Source organism: Emys orbicularis, chromosome 4, assembly GCF_028017835.1.
Source record: "Emys orbicularis isolate rEmyOrb1 chromosome 4, rEmyOrb1.hap1, whole genome shotgun sequence".
NCBI classification, from domain to species: Eukaryota; Metazoa; Chordata; order Testudines; family Emydidae; genus Emys; species Emys orbicularis.
The window spans coordinates 93,426,361-93,440,559 of record NC_088686.1 but is presented as its reverse complement, the minus strand read 5'-3'; the positions used below and the strand labels follow the sequence as shown (position 1 = coordinate 93,440,559).

The following is a 14,199-nucleotide window of genomic DNA, read 5'->3' as shown; positions in this document are numbered from 1 at the left end:
TTGCTTACCTGCCTTCTCACTCTGCACTTCATAACACCACAATAGGAAGTCCCTGACAGCATTTCTTCTGCAGGAGCCAGTATGAATGCGCTCATCTCCAACCTCAATCCAAGTAGGTTTACCCTTCAGTTCCAGCAGATCCCCCAAACTTCCAAGGGAAGGGAAGAAAAGAAAAGAAGGAAAGGAAGACAAACCCTAGTCCCGATAGAAGAATTAAATGTGAACTTAAGTGCATCTCATGGAATCCCCAGTCCCAAGAGAACAGCATACAATGGGGATCACAGGGTCCTCACTTCTCTTCCAACTGGTCTGCACATCTTCATGTTGTGGCAAAATGGCAGGTTTTCAGAAATGATACTCACTACCCACTGTGAATCTTTTGAGATCAGCAAATCAATGACTAAGGCTTGCATTTTAAATTATGATTATACTTTGAGCATTTAATCTTTATCCCACAAACAGTGCTGTAACCACACACATTTTCTGATTTATGAAGCTGGAGATATCGGAGAATGCCCCTTCATGATCACATAGTATATAATCTTTAGACTTTAATAAGGATAGAAATGAAACTGAGTAGAGAAACAAAATCCCTTGAGACCACTTCCTTGAAGGAACAGCAAATTTGGTATTTGCACAGAGTTCTAAGCAAAATAAGAGTTCCTCTGCTCTTGTTACAGTGAAACTTGCACTAAGGACAGCCTTCAGTTAGGCACGCCTGTCTAAAGCAAACACTCAAAGTATCCAGTGTTTCCAGTGAATTGTTAGTCTAACAGTAGCCACATTATTTTTACTTGCATGGTAATTGAAGACAATTTTTAACTCTTCATTTAACTTCAAAAATTTATATAACATTACTATTGAAGTAGTAAGTGGAAAGACTAAGTACATTTGACCAAGTTAAAAGTTACTGTCATTTATTTGCATTTGATTATGAAAAATTACAAGACTTCTTATAAAGTTGATAGCGTAAGGAGTAAGATTGTGCTTTAATGTTGTAATGCTCCAGAAAGTTTACCAGAACTTAGAATGTCAAGAGATTTGTTACATTCCATTTCAGTGAATTATTTCATAGTTAGTACTGAATGAATCAAAAATCCAATGATAAAAGAAAAGAACATCCAACATTTTATTAAAAGTAAGCAGATTAAAATTCAGTACGAGTCTGATTTGGAGTTTAGTATTTCATGAGTACCAGCAGATGTCAGCATAACCCCATTAAGTTAGCAACAGTAATTTTACATCCAACCAACCAGAAATCTGAATCTTAGTTCTATAGCTACAAACCTCCGGAGTGTCACATCATTTACTGGAAATGAAAATACCTATATTAAACCAGCGTTTCTCAAATGCGGCCACAGCCTCCTGGACTGATATTGGGGGAGAGGGGAGGCGAGAGAGCAAAGCAGCGGCCCCTCCCTGGTGCTCCTGAATGCACCACCTTGGTGTTGGTTACTGGGGCCACCAGCAGGGTTACCCTCCCCCCCCGGAGACACCTGGGACACAACGCTGGAGAAGCAGGCAGCCAGTGAGCTCCTCACCTTCCCAGGAGAAGTGGGGCTCAGGCTTTGGACTTCAGCCCTGAGGTTGCAGGGGGCAGGCTCCTGCCACAGGGCTTCGGATTCCAGCCCTGGGCTCCCGGCTGCGCAGCTTTGGGCTACATCCTCCGGCCACGGGGCTTTAGGCTGCAGCCCCCTGCTGCCTCCCTTGGCCCTCCTCCCCCCCATCAAGGGCTTAATTTGTCCCCAGGCTTGCCGGGGCTGAGTAAGTCTGCTGTGAAAAGTGATACTTATATGTTTGTTAATATCACTTTCACAACAGGCTTATTAGCTAGTAATAAATAAATTACAATGATTTGGACGTGTATATATGTATATTTATTTTTTCCTAATGGTAATTAAGTATTTTAGGGAAAAGTGTGAGAGTGGCCACCAGCAAGAATTGGTGGCCACACTCTGAGGCCACCAAAAAATTTGTCCTGAGAACCCCTGTACTAAACAGCAAAATTACATGATTACAAAATTTTACCAAGAAAATCCTTCAAAAGGCAATAGTTACATGGCATCCTTGAGCAAAATTTATGCGAAATAGTCCAAAAGTTTGACAAAATAAGTCTGAAGCCACAGTAAGACTGTACAAGATTTTCAACGTTTCTCTTATTCAAAAACGGTGCTATGTTCAACTGTACAGCTGCTAGGTCTTACTTGTTAAGAATTTATTAGCATTTCTACTATAAAATTTAATTTCCAGGAGTTTTGTAAAACTCAGATGTGAAATCTTAATTCTGTCTGAAGCTAGGTATACTAAAGTTACTTTTTGGTTGAAATTATTTAAATTCAAATGGTTTGCACAGCAGTTTGGCTATTTTTAGTCTAAACAACAGAGGAAAGACATTTGGATTATTTTCAGCTGCATGTGTAAACCTTTACCTAAAAAAGCCATTAAAATATGCAGTTCAGTCTACCATGGATTAGCCATGTTGAACTTTTGTTTACTACAGAATTAACTGCAAGTCTAAATGATTTAAATAATGCTATTTAGAACCCAAGGAAGACTTTATAGTAAAGCAGTACATCAAATTATGTCAATGCAGTGACAATTCCAAAGAACACAAAAAAATGTTTGTGTGTAAAACCAGATATTTAATCTGGCAGATGGTTACAGAAATATATCACAAAGAAGTTTCTTTATGCTATGATCCCCTGTAGTAGCTGAAGAGAGAAGCGAAACAGTGAGAAGCCATTCTATCATAGGCTTGTGATAACAAATGTTATGGAAGTCACTACAATCCAGATGCCACACATGCACATGGCCAAACGTAAACTGTATGCCAGATTCAGCTTTTGCTCACCCAGTTCAGTTTAGGAAGTAGGTTGCAAGATGGCTTTGCTCTTGCCCACTGCTGATCCAGTCCCCAGTGTAAGTGAGCAGCATTCAGGTTGTTCTACATTTTGTCAGCTATCCATAGTTTCAAGGGGCAGCGTCAGCTACTGGCCATATCCAGTATCCTGGCTGGGGACAGGGAGTTAGGGGCTGTAAAAGCACTGTATGGGGAGGTCTACACTTACCTCCGGAGTGATCGATCCAGCAGGGGTCGATTTATCGCCTCTAGTGAAGACACGATAAATTGACCGCCGAGAGCTCTCCTGTCGACTCCAGTAATCCACCGGAGCAAGAGGCGCAGGCGGAGTCGACGGGGGAGCGTCAGCAGTCGACTTACCGCAGTGAAGACACTATGGTAAGTAGATCTTAGTATGTCGACTTCAGCTATGTTATTCACATAGCTGAAGTTGCGTAACTTAGACTGATCCCCTCCCCCCCAAGGTGTAGACCAGGCCTATGATTCTAAGCCACTTTAATTCATCTATTTAGCGAGAATCTGCAAGTGACTGTTTAAGCTGGATGCACAGAGTAGCCATAGCAGGAAAGATGATCTAGCCTTCTCAACTGCTATCAAAAATATTCTTAGCAAATGTGCTGTAATATGAAGGTATCTTCAAAAGAAAGGCACCCTTCCCCCACCCCAACAAACAAAACAAACAAAAAAACAAACAAACAGAAGACAAACCACAGCTAAGTTACCTGGGAAAGATCTGTTTAAACAATGTGTTGCTGAGTCCTGCCTCCATAACTGTGCTTCTGTCATTAGGAATCAGTTAGTTACTGAGTTTTATTTCAAAACCGAATAGACACAGTACGTGCCAAGTTTCATTCAGGAAAGATTTTTGTTGTTTTAAAAAACACACATCCCAGTTATCAAGCTCCAAAACAATGGGTTTGTACAAGTAGTGCTGACAGTCTTTATACCTTTGGTGTTAAAGTCAGGATTTTCCCCATCCCTGAAATATTAGTTCTTTTACAATGGTGCAACTAGCAGAAACTATCAAATGCTATCTGTGAGAGAGCACCCCCTAAGTGCTAAATACTGTTAAAATAATTTGGACAGAGCTTCTTTATATTTTAAAAAGTATATTTATAGCAAACCAGTGCAATGAACATGTTGATTTAGTCCCTATACTGTTAGATGTTTAACTATGTTATAACAGTCCCAAGACTCATTTTAGAAAATACAGCATTTACTATTTGTTATACAAATGCTAATACTGGTCATGATTGCCACTGCTTACATTTTAAACTTAAAGAGACTACATTTATTTTTAAAAGATAGTAAAAACAAACATGAACACCAAGTCTTCAAGGGGAGAGGTGAGAAAGGAGAGATGCATGGAGAAAGAACCCTCTCTACAGAGCAGGGCATATGCAGCAGCTAATCCCAAATTTCTTTTAGCACTTAACCAGCCACTCAGTTTCAAACTCTCACTGAACAGTCAAGCACTGCATTGTTCCAGCCTTTTTTGCTGGTTTGTATGGATGAGTACAAGGTGGAATGAAGTGTGACAATACACAATTAGTATGAGTAACAACCTTTCTAAAACCATATCAAACAATGAATTTGTAAGTCTGAACAAACTGTTCATGTGCGTTATGATAGGTTCCACTGATTTTCATCAGACCATCAAATTCTGTATTGGAATGCAAGACAAAAAACTTATAAATTAACCCACATGCTTATTGCGAATAATTTCTCCTCCTTCTATCTCAATTTGTTCATATAACCACTTGCGATCACAGCGGCATTCAGCTCCACATTTGTTGGAACCACACTTGGGACAAGCATAGAAGCATCCCAGGCAATCTTCATCAAGACAGTCACAGAGGTCCATCCCACTATAAAGCAGAAGTCCCTGGCTATCATAGACTTTACTCTTTGCTGGGATTACTTGCCTGTGTAATGAAAAACAGTTGTTACTTCCAGAATTCATAACAGAAGCGCTTCCAGTTTACTTGATTACAAATAGTTAGCAATGGATGAAGAGAGGAATTAAACTTTGTCAGCAATTTTCTTATGCTGAAAGGTTTAACATCAAGCCATTCTAAAAATTACACTGCTTATTGTCAACCACATACATTAAAATCTGACCTCTGAAAACTGGAGCCACAATTTTTGTAGCTCTTTTGAGCAGAGGTTGTTAACAAGAAGGTTCTCAATCTCTTCCTTACCATCATTCCATATTAAGCCACTTGCAATTCAGTTTACGAATACACAATAAAATAATCTTTTCCAACAGGTATAGCTGCATTTCAAGAGACTGTACACAACAATATACGATGTACTTTTGACAGCTGAGGAAATATTCCTTTTACACTTTTACACTTTACTCAGAGTTTATGTCCTAGTTAATTCTAGTCAATCCAAAAAGTGTGGTTTTAAAAAAAGAGAAAACAAAAAAAGCCAAGTGTGCGTATGGGAAAACCACATTAAAAAAAGCTAAAGTTGTGGGGTCTTGCCCAAAATGATGGGTAACCCTTTTCTAACTTGGCAGATTTTTATTTATTTATATATCTCGATTTTTTTATGCTTTAGAAGTGTGACGGGAATTATATTGAATTTAGTACAATGAAAGGTGATTAGTCGCATGAATATTTCCCTCTCATAAGGCCTGCATTATTTGGCTTAGTTTGTTTTGCCTACCATCACACTTTGCATAATAATACATGGAATTAGCTGCTATGTCTAAATTCAGTCAGTCAGCATTGCCATGTTTTAACTAATATTTTATTCTATTCTGGTTTGACAAAAATATCTTATTGTAATATTCTATACATTGAAACAAAATTAATAGGTTACCTCAAAAATGAGATTGGGCTATATAATAAATGCTTAGTTTTGTCATCACTCCTCCAAGCTTTAAAAAAAAAAGGGAGAGAGAGAATCCAAACATCACAAATTTTAAATATGAATGAATAAACAGCCCACCTGTCAGAATTAACTGATGTGCTTTTTGTTTGTAGCCTTCTCTTTTCCCTTTTACTGCTTTCTGGAGCAAATTCAGTCTGTCGTCCTGGATTAGCAAACTGCAAGGACTTCAAAGCTTTAGCTGTTCGCCCCTGAACAAAGATAGAAATTTTCATTTTAAATATTAATACTAAACCAAATCCATAGGAGAGCTGACAATCAAGCTGGGATGTTGTGAAGCCTCAAGTAAATTGTTAAGCACAAATCAGCAGAGGACAATCTGAATCTTAAAAGAAAACAATTACACGAGGTAACCGTACCACCCTTAGTGATGCAAGTTATATGAATAAATAGTAATATAAGCCTTACTTTAATAATTGTAAGGGTTCTTATTTTCTGGTTCTCACTCACTCTGACCTCTATCCCTTTCCTAATAAGGCTCTGATGTGTTGTTAAAATATAGTTTTTGGGAATGCTCTATAGTACATGGGCAGCTGCCTCTAAATTTCAAAGGCTATCTTCTCTTAGACGCACAACCTGCAACCCTTTTAAAGCGGTCAATGTCCCCTCCCGTAGCACCAAACTTAGTTTCTTTTAAATCAAGCTAACATTTAACATGATCAAAATGGTAAATTAACATACTGGTTTTATTCCCATTAAATCCTTTGTTTTCTATTTCTTCTCTTATAACCTCTGAATACATAAGAGAAAAAAGTTTCCATCTCCATTTCCTCACATCACTGGATCAAGAAATAATGCTCTCCAAAAGAGTTAATAAGTATAGGAAAATGGCTTGTAATTTTAAATGTGTTTAATATTTACATCGGCTGATTAAAAGAATTTAAAAAACTTTCCCATGATGCCACTAAACTTTTGATGAGAATTTTAAAATGAAAAGAGATCGGACGTGTTCTGGATAGTGCCTCAGATAATGACAAGTCAAAATGCAGAAATTCCTAAACCGATTATATTGGACATTGAGGATATACAGTAAAACTAATAAAAATAAACTTTGTGCCATATTTCTGAAATAACGTATGTACACAAAGGGAGGATTCATCCCTACCAATGAGTTTGTCTTGTTTACCTTCTAGACAAGTAACACAATAAGTCATTTTGTCAAGTTCAGCAGTACAAATATGCCAAATTTAGTACAGTAACCTTGTGGGACTGAGACCACAACATCACAGACTCAGTCCACCATAAACAATTCCAGCAAATTTTTTGTGGTAAGAATTATTTCTGTACAGTATGCAATACTTCCAAAAAAGTCTGCAATTAATACATCATTTAGGTTTTGTTTGATTAACCAGGGGTTCTCAAACTGTGAGTCAAGACCCCAAAGTGGGTTGTGCCCCCATTTGAATACCTGGTGTTGGCCCTGGGCCCCAGGAAGTCTGAAGCCCAAGCCCAAGCCCCACTGCCCAGGGCTAAGGTTACATGCCTCCCGCCCAGGGAAGAAGCCCTTGGGCTTCAGCTTTGGCCCCGCCCCTACCCAGGGTGGTGGGGCTTGGTCTTTGGTCCCCTCTCCTGGGGTCATGTAGTAATTTTTGTTGTCAGAAGGGGGTCACGGTACAATGAAGTTTGAGAACTGCTGGATTAGACAATACTTTAGAAATGACAAAAAAGCCAGCATTTTTCAGTTTGTAAAATTTTTTTGCACATTTAGCAACACTATGACTTAGGCTATGTCTATAGTACGCAGCTTTTGGTGACACAGCTGTGCTGCTATAGCCATGCCGCTAAAAGGCGCACAGTGTAGCCGCTGTTTGTCGGCTCTACTCCCAACAAAGTGCTGTTCACACTGGCACTTGTTGTCGACAAAACTTTTGTCTTTCAGGAGGGTGTTTTTTTTAACATCTCTGAATGACAAAAGTTGTATCTTTCACTTGCCAGTGTAGACATATCTTAGTCTATACTAGGATTTACAAGCATGTTAGCACAGGTTAGCTAACATGTTCTAAATATCTACTGTAGACAGGCAGTGAACACTTTTTATCACATGCTAAGCTAGTTGCGTTAAAACCCCAGGAAAAGTGTGGTCGTTTAACACATCAAAAGTACATCCAGCCTTGTCTACATTAGATTTTAGTAATGTGTTAGAATATGTTAGCTAGTAGCCCAAGAAAAGACCTTTACACACATCTACAGGGGAGCAGAAAACTCCCTCCCCCCCCCCTAAAATGTCAAGACTGAAGTAGATTTTTTTTAAAAAGTTAGTATAAAAACAAAACAGATTGATGATCTCCCTTTAAAGCACATACCCATTAAAAGAAGGTTTATAAATATTATCTCTTGTACATTAAAAAAATTAACACTTTCACATTTTAAGGAAACAAGCTAAGAGCTTTCTTTATATAGGACTCAAATCAAGCCCCACCCCATTAGCTTGTAGAGTTTAGAGGGGTGAAAAATCGACCCATATACATACGTCTGAATCAAGTTTCCTTCTTTGGCGATCTTCAGTGTCAACATCCACACTTCCATTGATTATCTGTGTACACTTTGGACAAAGCTTCCAACCAGGTACAAACTGTCTTCCAAACTTGGCACTTAGAAAAGCTGCATCATCTAAGTCGATTGCACGTAAGTTTTTCTTTGATACTTTCCTGTGTATGTTAAATGGGTCACAACATGATTTTTGCAGATCTTCAAATCTGTCAATGTAAATTTTTGCATGATGGAAGCAGATTGTATTGTTCTCAGAAAGAGTCATTCCAGTCCTAAGCTGAAGTAGTAGCAGATCGGATGAAGATAGATCTTGCTTAGTCTTGAAGCCAGCGTGACGGGTATAGTATATTTTATGACATTCATTAGCAGTATGGAGCTGAATTCCAACTGAACATGGATCCATCTTACTTGATCAGTATAATCTATTTCACTGTTACTTTGACTAGAATCAATTCTTTGTAGTCTTTAGTAGTTTCTATGAGGATCACCCTGGAGAAAGCATTAAAATCAATCAGGTTTGTGCTGCAAACCTTTATCTGTGAGCTTGAGAGATTAGGTTCAAGTGTTAAAAAAACCCTAAAATTAAGTTTTAAGAAATATTAGTGTTCTATTTCCTTTTATTATACTTGATAAGGCTGAGGATATGTTGGATTTTATTCAGAAATTAAGCTATAGTATATATTTATATTCCTTTCGGGGGCGGGGGGCGGGGAGGCTTGTATTCAAGTCTAGATATTTAAAGTAGGTCAATATTTACCATAGACTAATCTATGGAAAAGTACAAATTCCAAGTGTACTATCTATGATACACACATCGAAGCTAGTTGCAAGCCCAACATTAGCCCTTAAAAGTGTAAAAAAGTTTAATAAAAGCTTTGTGAGATTTTCTAGGGCAACACAACGGTGCAAGTTGCATGTGCTTGAAGCCAAAGGGTTAAGAAGCATTCATATTGCGTTAATTTGCTTTTCAAAATGCCAAGCCCACTCACAAGTAATCTTGAACTACGAACATAAATTTAACTTGGAGATATAAATTCAACCACATGATTTTTTTTAATAAAGGATTAGGCAAATATATAAATTGGGAAACATTAACAAGAATAAAGTGTACATATTTTGCTAAATATGAAGACAGTACTATCAATCTTTTATTTATAGATATATCAAAAGCCAGCTGTACACTGGAAAAAGGTATTTTGGAACTACTTGAGTTATCGCTTCCAACAAAATAAAAGCAAGATACTCAGCACACAAAATGTAATATTCTAGCAACAATAAAAAAATAATATTTAATGAAAAAAAATGTTTCAGACCTAACTAATATAAAAATGATGCTAACAGCTTCTGTAAGTGTCTAAAGCTTAGAAAGGTTTCTTGACACAGGACAATGACTAGATAATATATCTTTTAAAAACACAGACCATGAAAATCAATTGCATGCAGCATTTTTGCAGCAGAAATCCCCTTGATTGTAATGCTTCAGAGTTTTCCTAAACCTAACATCAATGTTACCTATATGTTCAAAATGTATATTCAAAATTTAATTACAGTTAAAATATAAATATGAATAAATGAGGAACACATCAGAATGTTACCATTTATTCACGGCAGACACAGTTCACAGGTGTCTTGCATGAGATAGTTGTTTCTAAAAGTAAAAATCCAAAACCAAATGATTTTCTAGGGCACTATTTTCAGTGAGCATCAAACCAGTTTCCAGTGCACAATTCTATAGCAGTTTGAAGACAGAAGTAAGCAAACTACAGAATAACAGTTTTTACTATATTTATTATTCCTGAACATTTTTGTGCCTTGGTTTGTGTATTATCGCAGGCTTTGCAGTTAAGCAATACTGTTAATTTTCTGAGTTTTAAAAAAATTCCATGAGACATACCAGAACCCTCAGCAATAGCATTCAATGCTATGGCAACAGTAAAAAAAAAAAAAAAAAAAAAAAAATCTTGACATTACTCAAGTGGTTGAGAAATATATGCGGTTTTCATTTTAAGAGCAGCAAGTTTGTTTTTGTTGGCTATATTTGAAATGCATTGGCTATTTGCCTAACTGATTTCAGGCTGCAGCCCTCAATCCTGTATTTAAAGGAATGTATTGACAGTCAAACATAGATTATCTAAACTCTGCTTAACCGAAATTCTTGGTTATCTGAAAAGTCAGGTTAACTCTGTGAGAACTGATTGATGCTCTGGCCCTGAAGAGCTCCTAAGGTCTGCATGACTGAAATGCATGAAGTTACCCTCTGTTTCTACAATTACCTAAAATTTGGAAACCAATGGGGACTTAAGAGCTTTGAAAAATTTTATTCCAAATTCTTATTCAGGTCACTTTCATAGAATTTATAAGATTTATAGTATAACCTGTAAATTCATTTGAAAATGTTTATATAGCTGGAGTAGAAGCATGACACCAGAGACTCCCATTTCTTTACATATTAGCTTACACTTGTCTTCAGCCTTAGTGGCATAGGAAGATTATCTGTATTTTTTCATGACTGCTTCATTCATTATCAAACCAAAATCCAGCCAATTAAAATTAGATCCAGGACCCCGTCAATTTTTGTGGCTTTACCGCATCATCTTCCTAATTATTTTTATTTAACATATTTTTCTCCCCTCCCTTGCTTTTTAGGAGAGCCACAGAAACTGATCAAAATGATTGACTACATTAGGCAAAACAACAAAACTGGCTATAAATGAAGAACTATCAAGTGAACAAAGTAAACAAACTAGATAATACTTCCCCTGCCAATATTTTTTAATTGTTAGAATTTTACTGTTTATTTTGAGCAACAGAAAATGATTTCTTCCCCAGACAGAACTGATCTTTGACAGTATGCCTTTAAAGCTGTAAGTCTTATGTCTAGCATGTAAATTGTTGACTTTTTGTTTTCAGTACTCATCAACTGAGAATATAATAACTCAGATATTTGTCAGGGTTTACTTTGGTACATGCTGCACTGATCATTTTCTTAAGTATGTTAATATTTCCAATCTTTTTTTAGCTTTATTTTGCTAATGACCTCACTTATAAGAATACTTGTCTAGCAATTCTTTTGGATATTTTAATCTTACACTTTACAGATTACATTTTAGAGTGAATCAGAATAACCATAAAATCAAATATTTACATAAAATATAAAACATTTACTTCTATGGCCTTTACCAAAAATGTGTTTTGGGTTAAATGTAATAGACAATGAATGATTCTGGAAGTGGTGTAAGCTGCATACTGGTAGTCTAGGTTTGACTATGTGCTGGAGAAAGAAAAGCTTTTGTTTGTTTTATCCTTCACTATGTGTGTATTTCTGAATGATTCCTGCCCCTGCTACATTAAAAACAGCACATATTACACAGCCAATATATAATTAAACAGGTTCCCAATTTTGCAGATGCATTCAAAAGTTGAATACTTGGAACCTGAATTTGAAATAATAAAGTAGATTAATACTGTAAAAGTATTTGCTGTTCACCTGCAATTATTTTTCTTAAAATGAAACTTCCATCCAGTTTTCAAATTGCTATTCTTGGCAGGCACCCACACTAATGGAGGATTGTGCTACCTGAAGCTCCAACTGTGCTCTGCTTTGAGAAAGCACCTTTTAAATGGGACACAACAGTGCATTCAACAAGAATACTACGTGGCATTCTATGTGTATGCCAACAATTCACATATAAATCAAAGGAATGAGAACTAAATTTATTGTCCTATAAACTTTGCATTCAACAAGAATACAAAGTTTATAGGACAATAAGTTTAGTTCGCATTCCTTTGATTTATATGTGAATTGTTGGCATACACATAGAAACCGATGGATTTCCAAATTGGAAAAAGGAAGAAGTATATACAGTTCTTTTTAATCTAGAATAGCTCTCAGTGCAAAATGGAACAGAACAAAATTTCACACAATAATAGCAGAGATTTTTTTTTTTAAAAATAGCTTGTATTCACATCTCCAGGATTTTCTAATTGGCACTTACTGCTTGAACAGTGCAAACTGAAACAGATCAAAGTGATGTGTGACGAAGATGCTCAAGGCACAATGAAGCACTTGTGTAAGCCAAGCCAAGAACACTTGAACGAGTAGTACAGTGGGAAAGCAGGGAACAAGTGCTGAAAACTGAAGCAAAAGTGGCAAGAAATGAAATAAAACTAGACTGACAGGATTGTGTTATGAGGCGAAAACGGGAAAACAGCCAGAAGTTGCAACTTCAGGTCGCTCCATTCCCAAATCGACAGAGATCAGGCATGTCAAATTGCTGCTTTTTATTTACAGTAGAAGAGCATGTTGCTCATATATATCCAAACAGTGGTACTAGTTATAGCCAGCTTTTTTAGATGTTTGAAGTTTTATGTGCTTTAGTTTTGAGACAGCATCAGCCACTACTTTTGGCAAATGCTACTTAACGGAAAGCTCCAGCCTATCTACCTAAACGTATCACAGTATTGTACTACCAAAGTAGGCTTTATATTGCATTTGACTCTTATTTAATCGCTTGGGTACAGGGTTGGGGAAAATCAGTGATTTTAGAGTAAACCGTATACAGAGACAAAACTTGGAGCAAAGCAAGGTTTATTAGAGACCAACTCACACAAGCACTGCTGGTGACAAAGATGTACATTGTAGGCAATTCCATAATACAAGACCAAGAGATCAAAGTTAATAGCAAGTACATTTAAAAGAAGAGGAAATACCCCTATGCGCAGCCTGCTGCAGAACGGAGCGGTGCAGACACTGAGGCCTGGTCTACCCTGAAAACTCAGATCGACCCAGCTACGGAGCTCAGGGCTATGAAGAAATCTACCTCCCCCCGAGTGCAGCCACTACACCCGGGCTAGGTAGCGACACAGCTAAAGGAGCCACACTGCCCCCCCCGGCTACGACTCCCCCTCCCCCATCCCGTGAGCCTGCCACCAACCCCTCCCCCGCCGCCCCGTACCTTGCCGTAGGCTTTCTTCCGCCCTTGTGCCGCCACCCCGGAACCCGACTCCCGAGTGCCCCCCACCAGAGCCGTGGTACTAGTGGCCGCCATTAAAGCTCGCCGCGCACCACAAAGTACCGAGGCCGCCGGGAAGGCTAGAGAGTCGCTGCCGTTTAGTTCGCGACACACCGCCACCAGAGAGAGGCGAGTGGCGACGCTCACGTGACCAAGCTACTGCGCGAGCGAAACGAGGCTGCGCCTGCGCGTTGCTTGCTTTCCCGGCTAGTCTGGCCGGGCGCGCGGGCGCTGAGGGGGCGGGGCTTGGGCTGCGGCTCTCCGACGGGGAGTCCTGCCCTGTCCCCAGAACCCAGCGCGAGGGGCTCTGCTGGCGAGACCGTTCCGGGGCTCGTGGCTGCCCGGCCGCTGGCCCCAGTTCCCAGGCGGAGGTCGGGGCTGTATTGGCAAAGCAGAACCGGCGGCTTGGAGAAGTTCGGCGAACAGCTGCGGCGCTCGTCTGCCCTCCCTCGGGCTTGTGCCGGCCCGGCCCGCAACCCACACCCGGCCCTGCCCCCAGAGCTATGCCAGGCTTGCACTGAGGGCGTCGGGACTTGCCCAGCGTGGCGCAGGAAGCGGGTGGCAGATCAGGGCATTCAAGCATCCTGAAGCTTTCCTCTGGCATCCCGTGCAGCAGTGTGGACCTACAGCCAGCCTGAAACAATCGTGCCTAGCCCAGCGCTGTGAACTGACCCTCTCTTCTTATTTCTCCAGTGTGAAATGAGAACAAGAGATGTAGAGGTAGCAGATGATAAGGGTGAGGCTCAGAAACCCCAGGGCAGTATCCACCCCACAGACCAATGCTCTAAGAGCTGGTTGAAAGTTGATATTTCTGTTTTACAGGAATTCCACCCTTCTGAAAAAAAATTGGTTCCAAATTTGAAGAGTCCAACATTTATATAAAATTTACCCCAAACTGTATATAAAAATAAAAATGAATAAAATATCAAAAATAAACGT

The 14,199-nt window shown here is 38.9% G+C and overlaps 1 protein-coding gene across 1 annotated transcript; it reads right to left on the bottom strand.

Moving 5' to 3' along the window:
• Positions 1-3,619: 3,619 nt before the first annotated feature.
• Positions 3,620-13,407, bottom strand: ARL14EP (ADP ribosylation factor like GTPase 14 effector protein). Its single transcript, XM_065403560.1, has 4 exons — positions 13,204-13,407; positions 8,229-8,737; positions 5,819-5,949; positions 3,620-4,785 (listed from the first exon to the last, which is right to left on the bottom strand). The coding sequence occupies exons 2-4, from the start codon at positions 8,649-8,651 to the stop codon at positions 4,557-4,559; spliced, it is 783 nt and encodes a 260-aa protein (XP_065259632.1). The 5' UTR covers positions 8,652-8,737; positions 13,204-13,407; the 3' UTR covers positions 3,620-4,556.
• Between the last annotated feature and the right edge of the window lie 792 nt (positions 13,408-14,199).

Excerpts from the sequence above, each read along its gene's own strand:
- ARL14EP (XM_065403560.1), bottom strand. The coding sequence starts at position 8,651 with ATGGATCCATGTTCAGTTGGAATTCAGCTCCATACTGCTAATGAATGT. Across the intron at positions 5,950-8,228 it reads GAAGGAAACTTGATTCAGAC|GGGCGAACAGCTAAAGCTTT; the intron begins GTATGTATATGG and ends ATCTTTGTTCAG. Across the intron at positions 4,786-5,818 it reads ACATCAGTTAATTCTGACAG|GCAAGTAATCCCAGCAAAGA; the intron begins GTGGGCTGTTTA and ends TTCATTACACAG.